This window comes from Hypomesus transpacificus, chromosome 10 (genome assembly GCF_021917145.1).
Source record: "Hypomesus transpacificus isolate Combined female chromosome 10, fHypTra1, whole genome shotgun sequence".
Taxonomy (NCBI): domain Eukaryota; kingdom Metazoa; phylum Chordata; class Actinopteri; order Osmeriformes; family Osmeridae; genus Hypomesus; species Hypomesus transpacificus.
This window is the reverse complement of record NC_061069.1, coordinates 13,766,442-13,780,180: the sequence shown is the minus strand read 5'-3', so window position 1 is coordinate 13,780,180 and position 13,739 is coordinate 13,766,442. Positions and strand designations below refer to the sequence as shown.

Here is a 13,739-nt window from a genome sequence, read left to right as displayed (position 1 = left end):
AACGCAGAGCCCGTCTACCCATATTAGACATTCTCCGGTGATTGGCTAAAATTGGAGACATCTGATAGGCTGCAGAGGATATCTTTTAGAAAAAATGCATTTGTGGATCAAAGCGCGTCAGGAAAGTTCCAAAAATCCACACGAACGAATGCAAGGATTCACACCAACGAATGCAGGGATTTGTAACTTGTGTTTGTCAGGTTGCAAACGAATGTAATAGGGTCATTTATTTGTGAATCGCGTTACATTTGTGAATCACGAAATACATTTGTGAATCGTGTTACGTTTGTTTGAATCGTGTTACGTTTGTTTGTTTGAATCGTGTTATGTCTGTATGAATCGTGTTACGTTTGTTTGAATCGTGTTATGTCTGTATGAATCGTGTTACGTTTGTTTGGATCGTGTTAAGTTTGTTTGTTTGAATTATGAAACTAATCTAACTCCATAGAAGGCCACCCTGGCAATTTCATTGGTCCGTCCCGATTCTGGTTTTCTGTAGTTGTTCCCCAATACGAGACCCTCCAGACCCAACTTCCCGACCAAATTTTTTTGTGGGCGGGGAGAAGTTGGGCTGGCAGCCAGGCTACCAAACACCCCGTTTGCCCTGATTGGCTGATCTGCCTCTCTGGAGATAGTAAATCGACTTTGTTTGAAAGGGGGGAGGGCTTTTTTCATGTTAGAGCAATAGCCCCTCCAAATGTCTGTGGACGTGCCTAGGGGGGATAGATGGGGGGCTGCAGTGTGAAGGGAAACTCCATGCAATGTTATACTTTCGTTTTCACATCCTATAAATGTTTGCTCTTTTTAGCCACATTTATAACCCCAGCCTCTGTGATCTTCCAAACTTCCTCCTAAAGATGGAGCACGTGATCCTTGGATTCATGATGGTGCACAGCATCACAGGTAAGAATTATGAACGATAACACGGGACGATGATTCCGTTTTAGCGTAACAAAGAATAACTACTGTAGATTGTGGGAGTGTTTCGTGGCTAATCAGGCGCTGTTTTTTTAACCGACACAGCATCAGCGTTCTCCCTGAACTTGTCTTCGCTTAAACCGGTGACCCGCACCGGGGACCGGTTTGTTCTGGAGTGCAGAGCGACAGGGTGCGCGGCGGCCGTTTCGTTCAGCTGGAGATCTTTAAAAGACGTACCGCTCGACGGGAAAATCGAGAACAACGGCTCCGTGTCCCGCCTGATATTCGACCCAGTTAAGATGGCCCTCAAAAACCGCAGAGTTGTCTGTTCAGCCACCTGTGACGGCAAACCTCTTCAAAAAGATACCAAAGTGATTGTGTATTGTAAGTAGGTCTACAGAACTATTATTTACCACAATTTGTATAGGCTACTAATCTTACTTTGGATAATAGCCTACTAATTATGATAAGTAGGCTTACTATAGCATAATGTCAAACTTAAACACACTCCATGTGGAATTAATTTAAGTTTAATTAATATTTTAAGCACTTTTAAGATGAATTTGTCTATTTTGTTATAGCCGTGCTTACAAACTTGTTCTTACATTTCAAGTTGATACATGGGTATCGTCTTTAGAAATAGATTTAGCCTGCATTAGAAATAAAGAGACTTTTTGTTGTCTAGCCTTCTAATTTAGTTAGTTGGCATTTCAGACTTCGGCGCTCCTGTCTGGAGTTTAGCCACCAGGCTAAAGGGGGGTTTAGATTTCCAACCGATAGTTGAAAGATAGTCTTGTCTCATTAGCAAGCTCTTTAGTCCTCGAGCGCAGTCGAGCATCCTCAACTCTGCCCATAAATACCGCTGCTTCGGTGTTGTTGTTGTGGTTGACAGCCTTGGAGCAGCCCAAGATATCAGGCACCGGCGACATGGTCGTGGGTCAGGAATCCGTGTTGACGTGCACGATACCGGAGGTGTTCCCGGCCAACGTTCTGACGGTGCAGTGGCTCCTTAACGACCGCGTAGTCAAGGAGGAGTGGTTTTCGACCTCCAAGGCACTGGATCTGGAACGAGTCAAGTCACAGTACGCACACACACCCACGGAGGAGGACCAGGGACGCACGCTGACTTGCAATGCGACGCTGAACCAAACGGTGGACCCCTGGAGTCGCGAGACCAGCTTTGTCATGGCAATGCGATGTGAGTAAACTATGGGTTGAAGCAGCCGGTAAAATCTGAGTTACGTGAAAGCAGGGGTGCAGATGGAATTGTTTAACTTGGGGGGACCAACCTGTCAGCAAATGATTCCAACTCAATTAGTTATTTTGTGTAATATATATGTATAATGAAGCCGCAATAAACATTAGTATGTCAATCACGCACCAAAAATTCATGCCCTCTGCAAATGTTTTATTGAAACATTTGCTGATCTCAGCAGGATGTAAATGATTACAAACAATGTGTATGAAAACGGAAGTATAAACACTTGAACAACAGATTTACATAAATAAAAATAAGTATAGCCTACATAGCATGAAATGTGAAACGAAATGTACAGTTTAAATTAAATATTTGGAATTCTCCCTCTGCAAGTACTTTTCATTGTTATGTTTTTCCAATAATAAACAAAATTGATAAAATATTTAAAAAAAATCCTTCTGCTGCCAAACAAATTTACCCTCTAGAAGCAGACTCAGTAGGTCCCAAAACATCTCTCCTCCTTTCATTTCCCTGAAGATATTGCTGGGCAGTTTGTCAAGTGTGTCTTGGTGAATGTGACACACAGCAATGCCATTGAGCCCACAACACACACTCACACACACATATAGTATGTGCCTTTTCTCTCTCCCTCTTCTATATCTCGTGCTATGGCTGATTCTGCTTGTCTAATTCATCCTCACTATTTCTCTACAGCAACACCAGAACCAACAGCAACACCAAAACCAACAACAACACCAGAACCAACAACAACAACACCAGAACCAACAGCAACACCAGAACCAACAGCAACACCAGAACCAACAGCTAGACAACTACCAGAACCAAGAGCAACACAAGTACCAGAACCAATGTCCGCTGTCCTGCCTGTCCTGTCTATCCTGTCTGTCCTGGGCTCTATCACCCTGGTGACGACTGGGGGGGTCCTTGCCAGGAACTTCTGGAGATCCAAGACAACCTACGACCTTTCTGTTCCCGTCTAGGGGAACACCCCCGCACGGGCAGGATGGTCCCAGCCGGCTGACTGCACTGAAACACTGGGATGCTGGACTAATCCAACTAGTGCTGACATGGAGGGGTGCCGCCCCAGCCTCGCCAAGACCATGACCGCCACTCCCACACTGGGCTGGTCGGGAGCAGGTTGTTATACTTCCTGTTCCTTCACTTCTTGGTTTTCCCCCAAACAAAGACAGCCACTTGATTAAACAAGCCACTTCCTCAGATTAAAGCTGAAGTATTTCCTCTTTGGGCACATCTTGACTGTATATTTAGAAGTACATGACAACCGTGCACTGAACTCGAAACTTGACTTCAACAGCTGGAGAACACTTCGCAAAAGTTATAACAGTATTTTTTGTCACTGTGTAGAGCTCTGGTAGAGAATGTGGATATTATCCTAATTTTAATATAAATATACAGTATATTTCACCTGTCAAAGACATAACATTTATGTGAAAGACACATTTAATCAATACAGAACATTTCCATCAGAAAAATTAAACTGGAGATTCAAGCAACCATCATATTTATTTATTTGAGTTGCGGAACCAGAGAAGGCAAATCCAGTTCTGTAGTACAGGTTGTCGTGGAAACACACCAGCTAGATCTGCGATCAGGACATTCTGTCATACCCTCCTACCACTTCTACCAATAGGGGGCGCTGTTTGCCTCCCTACGATGAGTGTTCATGAGGAGCAGGAAGTCCCGGTCTGACTTGACGACGGCTCAGTGTGAGAACAGGAAGTGGTCCCACTGTCATCACACTACCGTATAGCCGCGTCACGTGACCCGTTCAGCATCTCAGTTAGTTCAGCTCACAGCTCACCACCCTATGAACGCTGCTAAGGGGGGAACATAGACACCAGCCAATCCCAAGTTCAGCAGAGCTGGGTGGAGGACATCTGAGGTGTGTTTGATTAAAATGACAGGTGAGACCTGACGGTGTATGTGTTGGTTTCGTTCCACTGGGCTGTCCAGAGGACCTGAACTTCCAGCTGTTTCTGGTGGACTGGCTGGTGTCCACCCTGCAGCCTCTGAGTGTGTGTGTGTGTGTGTGTGTGTGTGTGTGTGTGTGTGTGTGTGTGAGTGTGAGTGTGTGTGTGTGTGTGTGTGCGTCAGGCTCTGCTCTGGTGGTTGGCGTAGCTGGGGAAGCCAAACTGGACCAGCATCATGTTAGAGTACCTGGGAAGCGCAGGGTCCAGTAGACAACAGAGAGGATACATTAACACACAGTATCAACAGCATATATAGTATATAGATACACAGAACATTTTATATATAGCAGAAATGGGAAGTAAATAAGTACAAATACTTCATTAGTGTACTTAAGTAGATTTTTCTGGTATCAGTACAACTTTTTACTTTCACTCCTTAAATTCTTTGCACAAATATCTGTACTTTTACTTCTTACATTTTCAAACCAGGCTTGTTACTTTAGTTTTAATTAATGTATTTTTGGATTAAAATGATGTGAGGTTCAGTTACCATTCACCAGTGTGACAGTAAAACATAGAGTAGTAATGGCTACATTTTACTTGAGAATATATCAGAGCCCACAATTCTTTACTTGAACTTGAGTGAAAAAGTGTGGTCAGTACTTCAACTTTGACCAGTCTTAAACATGAGTATCTGTACTTTTACTTGAGTGAAGGATGTGATATATAGTAACATGTAAAGATTGACAGACAGGTAACCAGAAGTGTGAACAGACAGGCAGACAGACAGACAGACAGACAGACAGACAGGCAGGCAGGCAGGCAGGCAGGCAGGCAGACAGACAGGCGGACAGGCAGGCAGGCAGGCAGACGGGCAGACAGGCAGGCAGACAGACAGGCAGGCAGACAGGCAGACAGGCAAGCAGACAGACAGGCAGCTACCGGAGGGGCATGGTGCCGTAGATCTGAGCCAGTCTGTTGAGACAGAAGGACCTCTGCAGCAGGTGTTCAGGCCTGTGCCACATCCCCAGGTAGCCGCTGCTGGCCTCCTTCTCCAGGTTCCTCACGTCCACCGGCTTCACTAGCACCCCCGAGGGCCTGGGGCCCCCAGCCCCGCCCCCAGCCCCGCCCCCCGCCAGGTGCAGGGCCACCAGGAAGTTGACGGCGATGTCGTCGCAGTTCTGCGTGTCGTCCACCAGGGACAGTACTGCTGCAGGCTGCTGGGGGAAGAGACGCAGGTAGCGACAATGGAAGAAGGCTGCACCAATCAGAACCATGGAATACCTGGAGGGGGGAAGGGGTCCACACAGAGTTAGGACAGGTGTGTCTATGCGTGTATATGGGTGTGTGTATATGGGTGTGTGTATATGGGAGTGTGTATATGGGTATGTGTATATGGGTGTGTACCTGTCTCCTCCTCCTATCTCCGGGTCCTGGAGCTCAAAGCTGCCGTAGCTATAGATCCCGGATGCCGTGGTAACGTGTTTCCGAGGAACGAACCCCACAATCTGATCAGGGAACCTCTGGGAGGGAGGGGGGCGGTGAGGGGGGCGGTGAGGGGGGAAGACTAGCCTTAGCCTTCATCCAGTTTCCAGGAGTGAGTGAGTGTGTGTGTGTGTGTGTGTACAGGTATGTGTGTATCTTTCCCCGTGTGTGTGTGTGTCCAGGTATGTCGTACCTTCCAGACTGAGAAGGCGAAGCTGATGTCTGGCAGACTCACCAGGGTGTCATCATCCAGCATCAGGACCGCTGGGGGGAGCAACACTTAATCACACTGACACAGATTACACAGAGAGACACAGAGAAAGAGAGAGAGACACAGAGACACAGAGAAAGAGAGAGAGACACAGAGAAAGAGAGAGAGACACAGAGAAAGAGAGAGAAACACAGAGACACAGAGAAAGCAGCAGATCCATATTAAATCACACACCATCTGTGTCTATTTCTGCAAACGGCTGAAGTCGGTTGCGCATCAGGTTGGCGCTCTGCTCCTTGAAGATCACAGGGACAGGGTGTGGGCCCAGCCGCTCCCACAGCGCCCGCGGGCAGCCCTGGCCCACGTTGTTCCACACCACCACCACCCTCCGCAGCCCTGGCACGCCCTGGTAGTGGTTCAGCAGGCGGAGAAGTAGGTCGGTGCGGTTGAAAGTCTGGATGACGGCGGTGAAGCCGGGGCTGGGTCCTGGAGGGCTGGCCGTGCCAGCAGGGGCCCTGCGGAGAAGAGCTCTCACCAGGCCAGGCTCCTGGTGGTTGGCTGGGGGCAGGAGGGCGGTCAGGGCCGCCCCGACCAGCAGCAGCAGGAGTGGGACCAGGAGACACCCCCGCCTCAGACCCCGGAGGCCACGTGGGACGATACGACTACAACAACAACAGGGGTGTTAAATCCTCTGTCCTGTATGAAAGCGGTTGTTACCAGGTTTCCACAGAGCTTGATAACAACCCATTCATTAGAATCAGGTGTGTTGGAGCAAGGAAACATCCAGAACATGCAGGGCAGAGGGTCCTTGAGGACCAGGATTGAACACTCCTGATCTACATGTCACTCTGCTGATGCACGTACACATGGTGCCTGTCCAGTACAGTGGAACATCAAGGAGCAGATGTACATGGTTCTAGCAGTGTTTTGGTGGTCAGAGGCAAGGTTTGGTCTGTTTTTACCAGGCACAGTGTAAAGTAACATCTCAGTTAACAGGCAAAGTGCAGCAATAACCTACGGTTTTAGAAAAAACTACTTTGTCAACCCTCGGAGCTTGCGACATTACTTCTACTATTGTACACACCATCTAACTCTTGAAGATTTCACATCACGAACAAGTTTAGGAAAACTCTGCACATAAGTAGTGATAACTTCAGAAAAGTAGCTCACCTCATATTGTGCTCAAAGTTTCATCGTTTAATGAAACTCCTCCGTCTTCTCTTACTTTTTAAGCTTTGTGGATTTACGCAGCCTCAGCGGACCAAGTATTTGTAGGCAACTCACTGCGATTAAAACTACTACCGTAAACCGCGACTGATTTACAGCCACTCCTGTCGCAAATTGTATTTGTTTTACGGCATCTAGTGGCTACTTGGAAAACCAGTCTGGAAATCATGTAGGAGACTTTATATATGGCGACTAGATCACGGCGGATACATTAAAGAATATATAGTTGTTAGGAATGGAAAGTGCACAAGGTGCTTGTCCAACCGTCTCTCTCTCTAACGGCCTCAAGATTCCCATACTGGGACTAGGTGAGTATATCTCAGTGAGACAACAAACGTAAAACGGGGTCTTTAATGTTCTATATGAAACCCTTGTGTTATCTTCGGGTCATTCTGACCCATCAGTCATTGTGACCCCCAACGTGTTGCGACAACTTTACCTCATACAAAAATAAAGTGAAGCATTTTCTTTTAACCGTCGGGCTGTCTTACACCCCCCACAGCGCGAAGGTTAAAACAAAATGCTTTTATTTGTTTTTGTATTGGGTAAAGTCGTCGCAGCACAACGATGGGTCATTGTGACCCGAAGGCAGCACAAGGGTTAAGGCTGTAGTAGGCTACAAAAAACATGATGTTATTACACGAATCGTGAATAATTAAACGGGGGTTGTGTATGATAACACTCTCAAACAAGAACAGTAACACTAGCATTTCTACGTCGTATTTTTCCATTTGAAACAATGACATTTTCCATCTAAAGGAGCTGACCTCAGGCTGGCCCCTCAGTGTATCTTTGTAACTTGTTTCCAGAAGTGAAACACTTCTGCTTTCCTGCTTCCTCCTCCTGTCCTCTTCTCCTCTCCCTCCCCCTCCTCCTCCTCTCTTCTCCCCCTTCGTCCTCTCCCTTCTCCTCTCTATTCCTCTCCTCCTCCTTCCTCCCTCCCCCTCTTTCCCTTCCCTCCTCTCCAGGGACGTCTCACCACGGAGGCTACTCCCATGATGCAGTGCTGTACGCTCTGCAGGAGTGTGGCGTTCGTCACGTGGACACAGCTCGTCGCTATGGTTGCGAGGCCCAGCTGGGCCGGGCGCTGGCGGAGTGTGGGGTTGCCCGTGACGACCTGTGGGTCACCACCAAGCTGTGGCCCGGAGACTACGGTTACAGGAACGCTAGGCAGGCCTGCCTCGAGTCCTGCTCCCACCTGGGGCTGGACTACCTGGGTAGGGTCAGGGGTACCTGGGTAGGGTCAGGGGTACCTGGGTAGGGTCAGGGGTACCTGGGTAGGGTCAGGGGTACCTGGGTAGGGTCAGGGCTGGACTACCTGGGTAGGGTCAGGGGTGGACTAGGATTACCTGACTGACCTCCCCTCCCCCCTCCAGACCTCTACCTGATGCACTGGCCAGACTGCCAGGCTCCTGGGCAGAGCAACAGAGAGACGAGGGCAGAGACCTGGAGGGCCCTGGAGGAGCTGTATGCCGAAGGTGAGGCCCTGACCCCTGACCTTAACCCTGACCCCCCCACCCTGACCCCAGCCCCCCTCCTCCTGTCTCCCCTCAGGGGTGTGCAGGGCTATAGGAGTCAGTAACTTCCTGGAGCGCCACCTGCAGGAGCTGAAGGAGGACTGCAGCATCATTCCCCACGTTAACCAGGTAGGGTCGTAACCATGATAATAAGACACCTTACCCCGGTAGGGCCGTAACCGTGGTGATAACAGAAACCTCAGCCGGTAGAGCTGTATTAACACTGTTATGGGCATATGCTATCCTAACCCTAACACTGTTATGGGCATATGCTATCCTAACCCTAACACTGTTATGGGCATATGCTATCCTAACCCTAACACTGTTATGGGCATATGCTATCCTAACCCTAACACTGTTATGGGCATATGCTATCCTAACCCTAACACTGTTATGGGCATATGCTATCCTAACCCTAACACTGTTATGGGCATATGCTATCCTAACCCTAACACTGTTATGGGCATATGCTATCCTAACCCTAACACTGTTATGGGCATATGCTATCCTAACCCTAACACTGTTATGGGCATATGCTATCCTAACCCTAACACTGTTATGGGCATATGCTATCCTAACCCTAACACTGTTATGGGCATATGCTATCCTAACCCTAACACTGTTATGGGCATATGCTATCCTAACCCTAACACTGTTATGGGCATATGCTATCCTAACCCTAACACTGTTATGGGCATATGCTATCCTAACCCTAACACTGTTATGGGCATATGCTATCCTAACCCTAACACTGTTATGGGCATATGCTATCCTAACCCTAACACTGTTATGGGCATATGCTATCCTAACCCTAACACTGTTATGGGCATATGCTATCCTAACCCTAACACTGTTATGGGCATATGCTATCCTAACCCTAACACTGTTATGGGCATATGCTATCCTAACCCTAACACTGTTATGGCCATTAATCCAACATCAACCTTCAACCTCTGGCCTTGTCCCAACTCTTAACACCCAACTCCTCCTCCCCCTCCCTCCCCGTCCCCTCCCCGTCCCCTCCCCCCCTCCCTCCCTCCCCGTCCCCTCCCTCCCCCTCCCTCCCCGTCCCTCCCCCCCTCCCCCCCTCTCTCCCCCCCCTCCCTCCCCCCCTCCCTCCCTCCCTCCCCGTCCCCTCCCCCTCCCTCCCCGTCCCCTCCCTCCCCCCCCTCCCCCTCCCTCCCCGTCCCCTCCCTCCCCCCCCTCCCCCTCCCTCCCCGTCCCCTCCCCCCTCCCTTTCCCTCCCCGTCCCTCCCCCTCCCTCCCTCCCCGTCCCCTCCCTCCCCCTCCCTCCCCCTCCCTCCTCCTCTGCTGGGTTGTAGGTAGAGTACCATCCGTTCCAGCAGCCAAAGGAACTTGTGGCGTTCTGCAGGCGTGAGGGCGTGGTGTTCGAGGGCTACTGCCCCCTCGCCAAGGGCCAGGCCCTCAGCCACCCCATTATCCTGCGCCTGGCGCACCAGCACCAGCGCACCCCCGCTCAGATCTGCATCCGCTGGAGCATTCAGGTACCTCCTCCTCAGGTGTAGAGAACCCTGGTCCTCCTCAGGGTTAAAGAACCCTGGTCCTCCTCAGGGTTAGAGAACCCTGGTCCTCCTCAGGGTTAGAGGAGGACATGTCCTGCAGTTCGATGCTCCACCATTGGGCCTGTATGTACAGGGTACAGATCAGACAGTCATGGTGGATCACCTCTCTCTCTCTCCCCCTCTCTAGAGTGGTGTGGTCACCATCCCCAAGTCCACCAAGAAGGAGAGGGTTCTGGAGAACAGTCAGGTAAGAGGAGCAGCAGGACAGCATGTTGCCTGTCCCCTCGTCACCTCCCCCTCCCACCATCCTGACTCCTGTCTGTGTCCCTCCCCCCCAGGTGTTTGGGTTCTGTCTGGAGGGGCGGGACATGGCAGAGCTGGGTCAGATGCATGATGGGAGACACGTCAGCTGGGATCCCACGCGTGTGCAGTGATGCTAGCGTGTGCAGCTAGACACAGGTCTAGCATGACTGTCTGTCTTAACCCTGTCTGTCTGTCTGATCAACATCATCATGTTCTCACTGCTGCGTGTTGTCACTGTCCACGGGGGGCAGACTAGGCATGTGCTACACACCGATAGGTAGCTGCATCGAGAGGCAGGGGAGGCAGTAGTAACACGCTACAGTGAGAACTTTCCCAACCTGAATCATTAACACCTGATTGTGTCTGGACAGAATGTGCCCTCCTTCCTCTTCCTGCTTGTACATTCCTGAGATATCTGTAGAGCTGCCTGTCTGCATGTCTGCCTGTGTGTGTGCAGGTGAGGTGTTCACGTACCTGTGTGTGTGTGTGTGTGCAGGTGAGGTGTTCACGTACCTGTGTGTGTGTGTGTGCAGGTGAGGTGTTCACGTACCTGTGTGTGTGTGTGTGCAGGTGAGGTGTTCACGTACCTGTGTGTGTGTGTGTGTGCAGGTGAGGTGTTCACGTACCTGTGTGTGTGTGCAGGTGAGGTGTTCACGTACCTGTGTGTGTCTGTGCAGGTGAGGTGTTCATGTACCTGTGTGTGTGTGTGTGTGTGTGTGTGTGTGCAGGTGCTGGACTGGAGTCTGTCTGAGGAAGATGTTGACACCATGAGAACACTGCACTGTGACAGGAAACTGATCCAGCTTACCTACCCCCTGTGGAGAGGATGAACACACACACACCTACCCCCTGTGGAGAGGATGAACACACACACACCTACCCCCTGTGGAGAGGATGAACACACACACACCTGCCCCCTGTGGAGTGGATGAACACTTTGTGGTAATGAAATTACCACAAATATTGCAATCAATTTATGCAAACATCAAGCAATCGTCCGCATCCTCATAATCAGTATTGCACAGATGGAGCAGAGCATATTTTTCTGACTATATCGTTCGGTTTTATATAACACAACTTCCAACGTTTACAGAGACTTAAAAAAGTGTAGCAAATCAGCTTAATCTACATGACTGACAATTTTGAGATTTATTTTCGAGGCTGCAGTCGCGAAAAAAGATTTGAGTGAGCGAGACACACAGAGTGAACTAGGAGATGTGTCATACAGGACATGAGTTAGAAGTGTTGCTGCTATCTTCACCCAAGTGCCTCAAAACAACCAGCGTCATAAAATAACTACACCATCCTTAGTTACCATGACTACCACACCATCCTTAGTTACCATGACTACAACTACAGGAAATGACATGTATCCATGTCAAAGTATAAAGAGCCAATAAACCTCTATGAAGAGGGTGGTGGTAACCATAGTAACATTGGACCTGTAGCACTACATAAGCTACCTTAGTTACAACAGTTAACAAGTGTTATGTTTACGTTTGACTTCAGCTGAATAAACGTGTGTGTACGATGTGTATCAGAGTGTGTGTGTACGTTGTGCCATCAACACCCGGTGCTGAGTCACAGCAACAGTCCTGGGCTTACTCTGAAGCAGAGAGAGAGAGGCTCACTCTAATACTCACATAACTGGTTTTGGACATGGATTTTCCTGGTATGCCTGTTAGAACAGAGTTGTCCATGAATCTCTGTGTGTGTGTGTGTGTGTGTGTGTGTGTGTGTGTGTGTGTAAGAGAGACCAGCCAGCACAGTGTGTGTGTGTAAGAGAGAGCAGCCAGGACAGCACAGTGGCAGAGTTAGCAATATCATTTAATCCATCCCTAGCAGACCAGAATCACTGTTGTACATAAGTTACATTTTATTTCCTCAAATTTCACAGGTACATCTTTTTTTATCCTTTTCAAACGTCCCGTTTGACCGCTTTCTCTCGTATTAAACAAAAACAAGCAGATTGTATTATACAAAAATGCAAACCAATTTTCACACAGTGAATTCTCTTACAAAGTCATAGAATGGCGTAGTAATGGCTACATCCACATTGTAGGAAGATAAGTCTATACATTCCTTAATGGAGTATAATAATATACATATAAAAAACGTTTTCTTTTTCTCGCTGAAATCAAACCTGTACCTTAATTTAAGAGATATCTTACACGGGAATATCATCATATAAAAAGCCATTCGTGTGTTCAGCAGAATAAGAGGGGCCAAACTAACAGAGTTTCATGTTTCTGGGAAGGGAGAGAGGTGATTGGCTGCATGGATTGGGAGGGAGAGGGAAGGGAGAGAGGTGATTGGCTGGATCGGGAGGGAGGGGAAAAGGAGGAGCGGAGGAGCTTCAGAGATGCCCCCTTGGTGCGCGCTACCTCGTCTCCTTGGAGACCCCATGACAACACAAGGAGAGGCTGGAGACGCCACTCAAGACTTCCTGTTCTGAGATCAACCTGGGGGCCATGTTAATGTAGCTAGAACAGATGAGCCAGCTTGGCCAAGTTAGCGTAGCTACACCACGTTAGCTAGCTAGAAAAAGTTAGCATAGCTAAGATAATTTAGCATCGCTGGGACCAATAAGGTAGCTAGGACAGGTTAGCATAGCTTGGTAACTACCACCATGAGGAGTGGGTTAGGGTTAGGCAGGGGGTGATGGGGGGGAAAGGGGTTATGGGGCAGGGACAAGGGGGTGATGGGGCAGGGAGGTGATGGGGCTGGGAGTTATGGGGCAGGGAGGTGATGGGGGGGCAGGGGGTAATGGGGCAGGGAGTGATGGGGGGGCAGGGAGTGAAGGGGGGGCAGGGGGTGATGGGGGGGGCAGGGAGTGATGGGGGGGGCAGGGAGTGATGGGGGGGCAGGGGGTGATGGGGGGGCAGGGGGTGATGGGGGGGCAGGGGGTGATGGGGGGGCAGGGGGTGATGGGGGGGCAGGGAGTGATGGGGGGGGGGGCAGGGAGTGATGGGGGGGCAGGGAGTGATGGGGGGGCAGGGGGTGATGGGGGGCAGGGGGTGATGGGGGGGCAGGGGGTGATGGGGGGCAGGGGGTGATGGGGGGGGCAGGGAGTGATGGGGGGGGCAGGGAGTGATGGGGGGGGCAGGGGGTGATGGGGGGGCAGGGAGTGATGGGGGGGCAGGGGGTGATGGGGGGGCAGGGGGTGATGGGGGGGGCAGGGAGTGATGGGGGGGGCAGGGAGTGATGGGGGTGGCAGGGGGTGATGGGGGGGCAGGGGGTGATGGGGCAGTGGTGTAACGGGGTAGCTCCTAGGAGACATAAGGCCAATCCTGACTAAACATGACCCCACCAGCAGTTCCCTCTCACCCCAGCTCACCTCGTACGACACAAACACAGCCAAAGGTACAGTTCCTACAACACAACCTAGCACACACACAAACACAA

At 50.0% G+C, this 13,739-nt stretch overlaps 3 protein-coding genes across 4 annotated transcripts; 2 read left to right on the top strand and 1 right to left on the bottom strand.

The window, feature by feature from the left end:
- Nucleotides 1-666: 666 nt before the first annotated feature.
- On the top strand, nucleotides 667-3,652 carry vcam1a (vascular cell adhesion molecule 1a). Its single transcript, XM_047026700.1, has 4 exons — nucleotides 667-903; nucleotides 1,024-1,302; nucleotides 1,811-2,116; nucleotides 2,831-3,652. The coding sequence occupies exons 1-4, from the start codon at nucleotides 792-794 to the stop codon at nucleotides 3,115-3,117; spliced, it is 984 nt and encodes a 327-aa protein (XP_046882656.1). The 5' UTR covers nucleotides 667-791; the 3' UTR covers nucleotides 3,118-3,652.
- On the bottom strand, nucleotides 3,650-7,052 carry extl2 (exostosin-like glycosyltransferase 2). The gene is made up of 6 exons (XM_047026699.1): nucleotides 6,935-7,052; nucleotides 5,999-6,426; nucleotides 5,747-5,817; nucleotides 5,476-5,591; nucleotides 5,011-5,352; nucleotides 3,650-4,315 (listed from the first exon to the last, which is right to left on the bottom strand). Exons 1-6 carry the CDS (start codon nucleotides 6,937-6,939, stop codon nucleotides 4,249-4,251), a joined length of 1,029 nt encoding a protein of 342 aa, XP_046882655.1. The 5' UTR covers nucleotides 6,940-7,052; the 3' UTR covers nucleotides 3,650-4,248.
- Nucleotides 7,053-7,128: 76 nt separating this feature from the next.
- zgc:110366 (uncharacterized protein LOC550476 homolog) lies at nucleotides 7,129-11,871 on the top strand. 2 transcript variants are annotated; one of them, XM_047026702.1, is made up of 8 exons: nucleotides 7,129-7,299; nucleotides 7,960-8,208; nucleotides 8,368-8,469; nucleotides 8,546-8,637; nucleotides 9,831-10,013; nucleotides 10,219-10,278; nucleotides 10,370-10,490; nucleotides 11,063-11,149. In XM_047026702.1, exons 1-7 carry the CDS (start codon nucleotides 7,227-7,229, stop codon nucleotides 10,463-10,465), a joined length of 855 nt encoding a protein of 284 aa, XP_046882658.1. In that variant the 5' UTR covers nucleotides 7,129-7,226; the 3' UTR covers nucleotides 10,466-10,490; nucleotides 11,063-11,149. The 2 variants fall into 2 exon arrangements, with proteins under 2 accessions (XP_046882658.1, XP_046882657.1); XM_047026701.1 differs by lacking the exon at nucleotides 10,370-10,490 and having other exon boundaries at nucleotides 11,063-11,871.
- The last annotated feature ends 1,868 nt before the right edge of the window (nucleotides 11,872-13,739 follow it).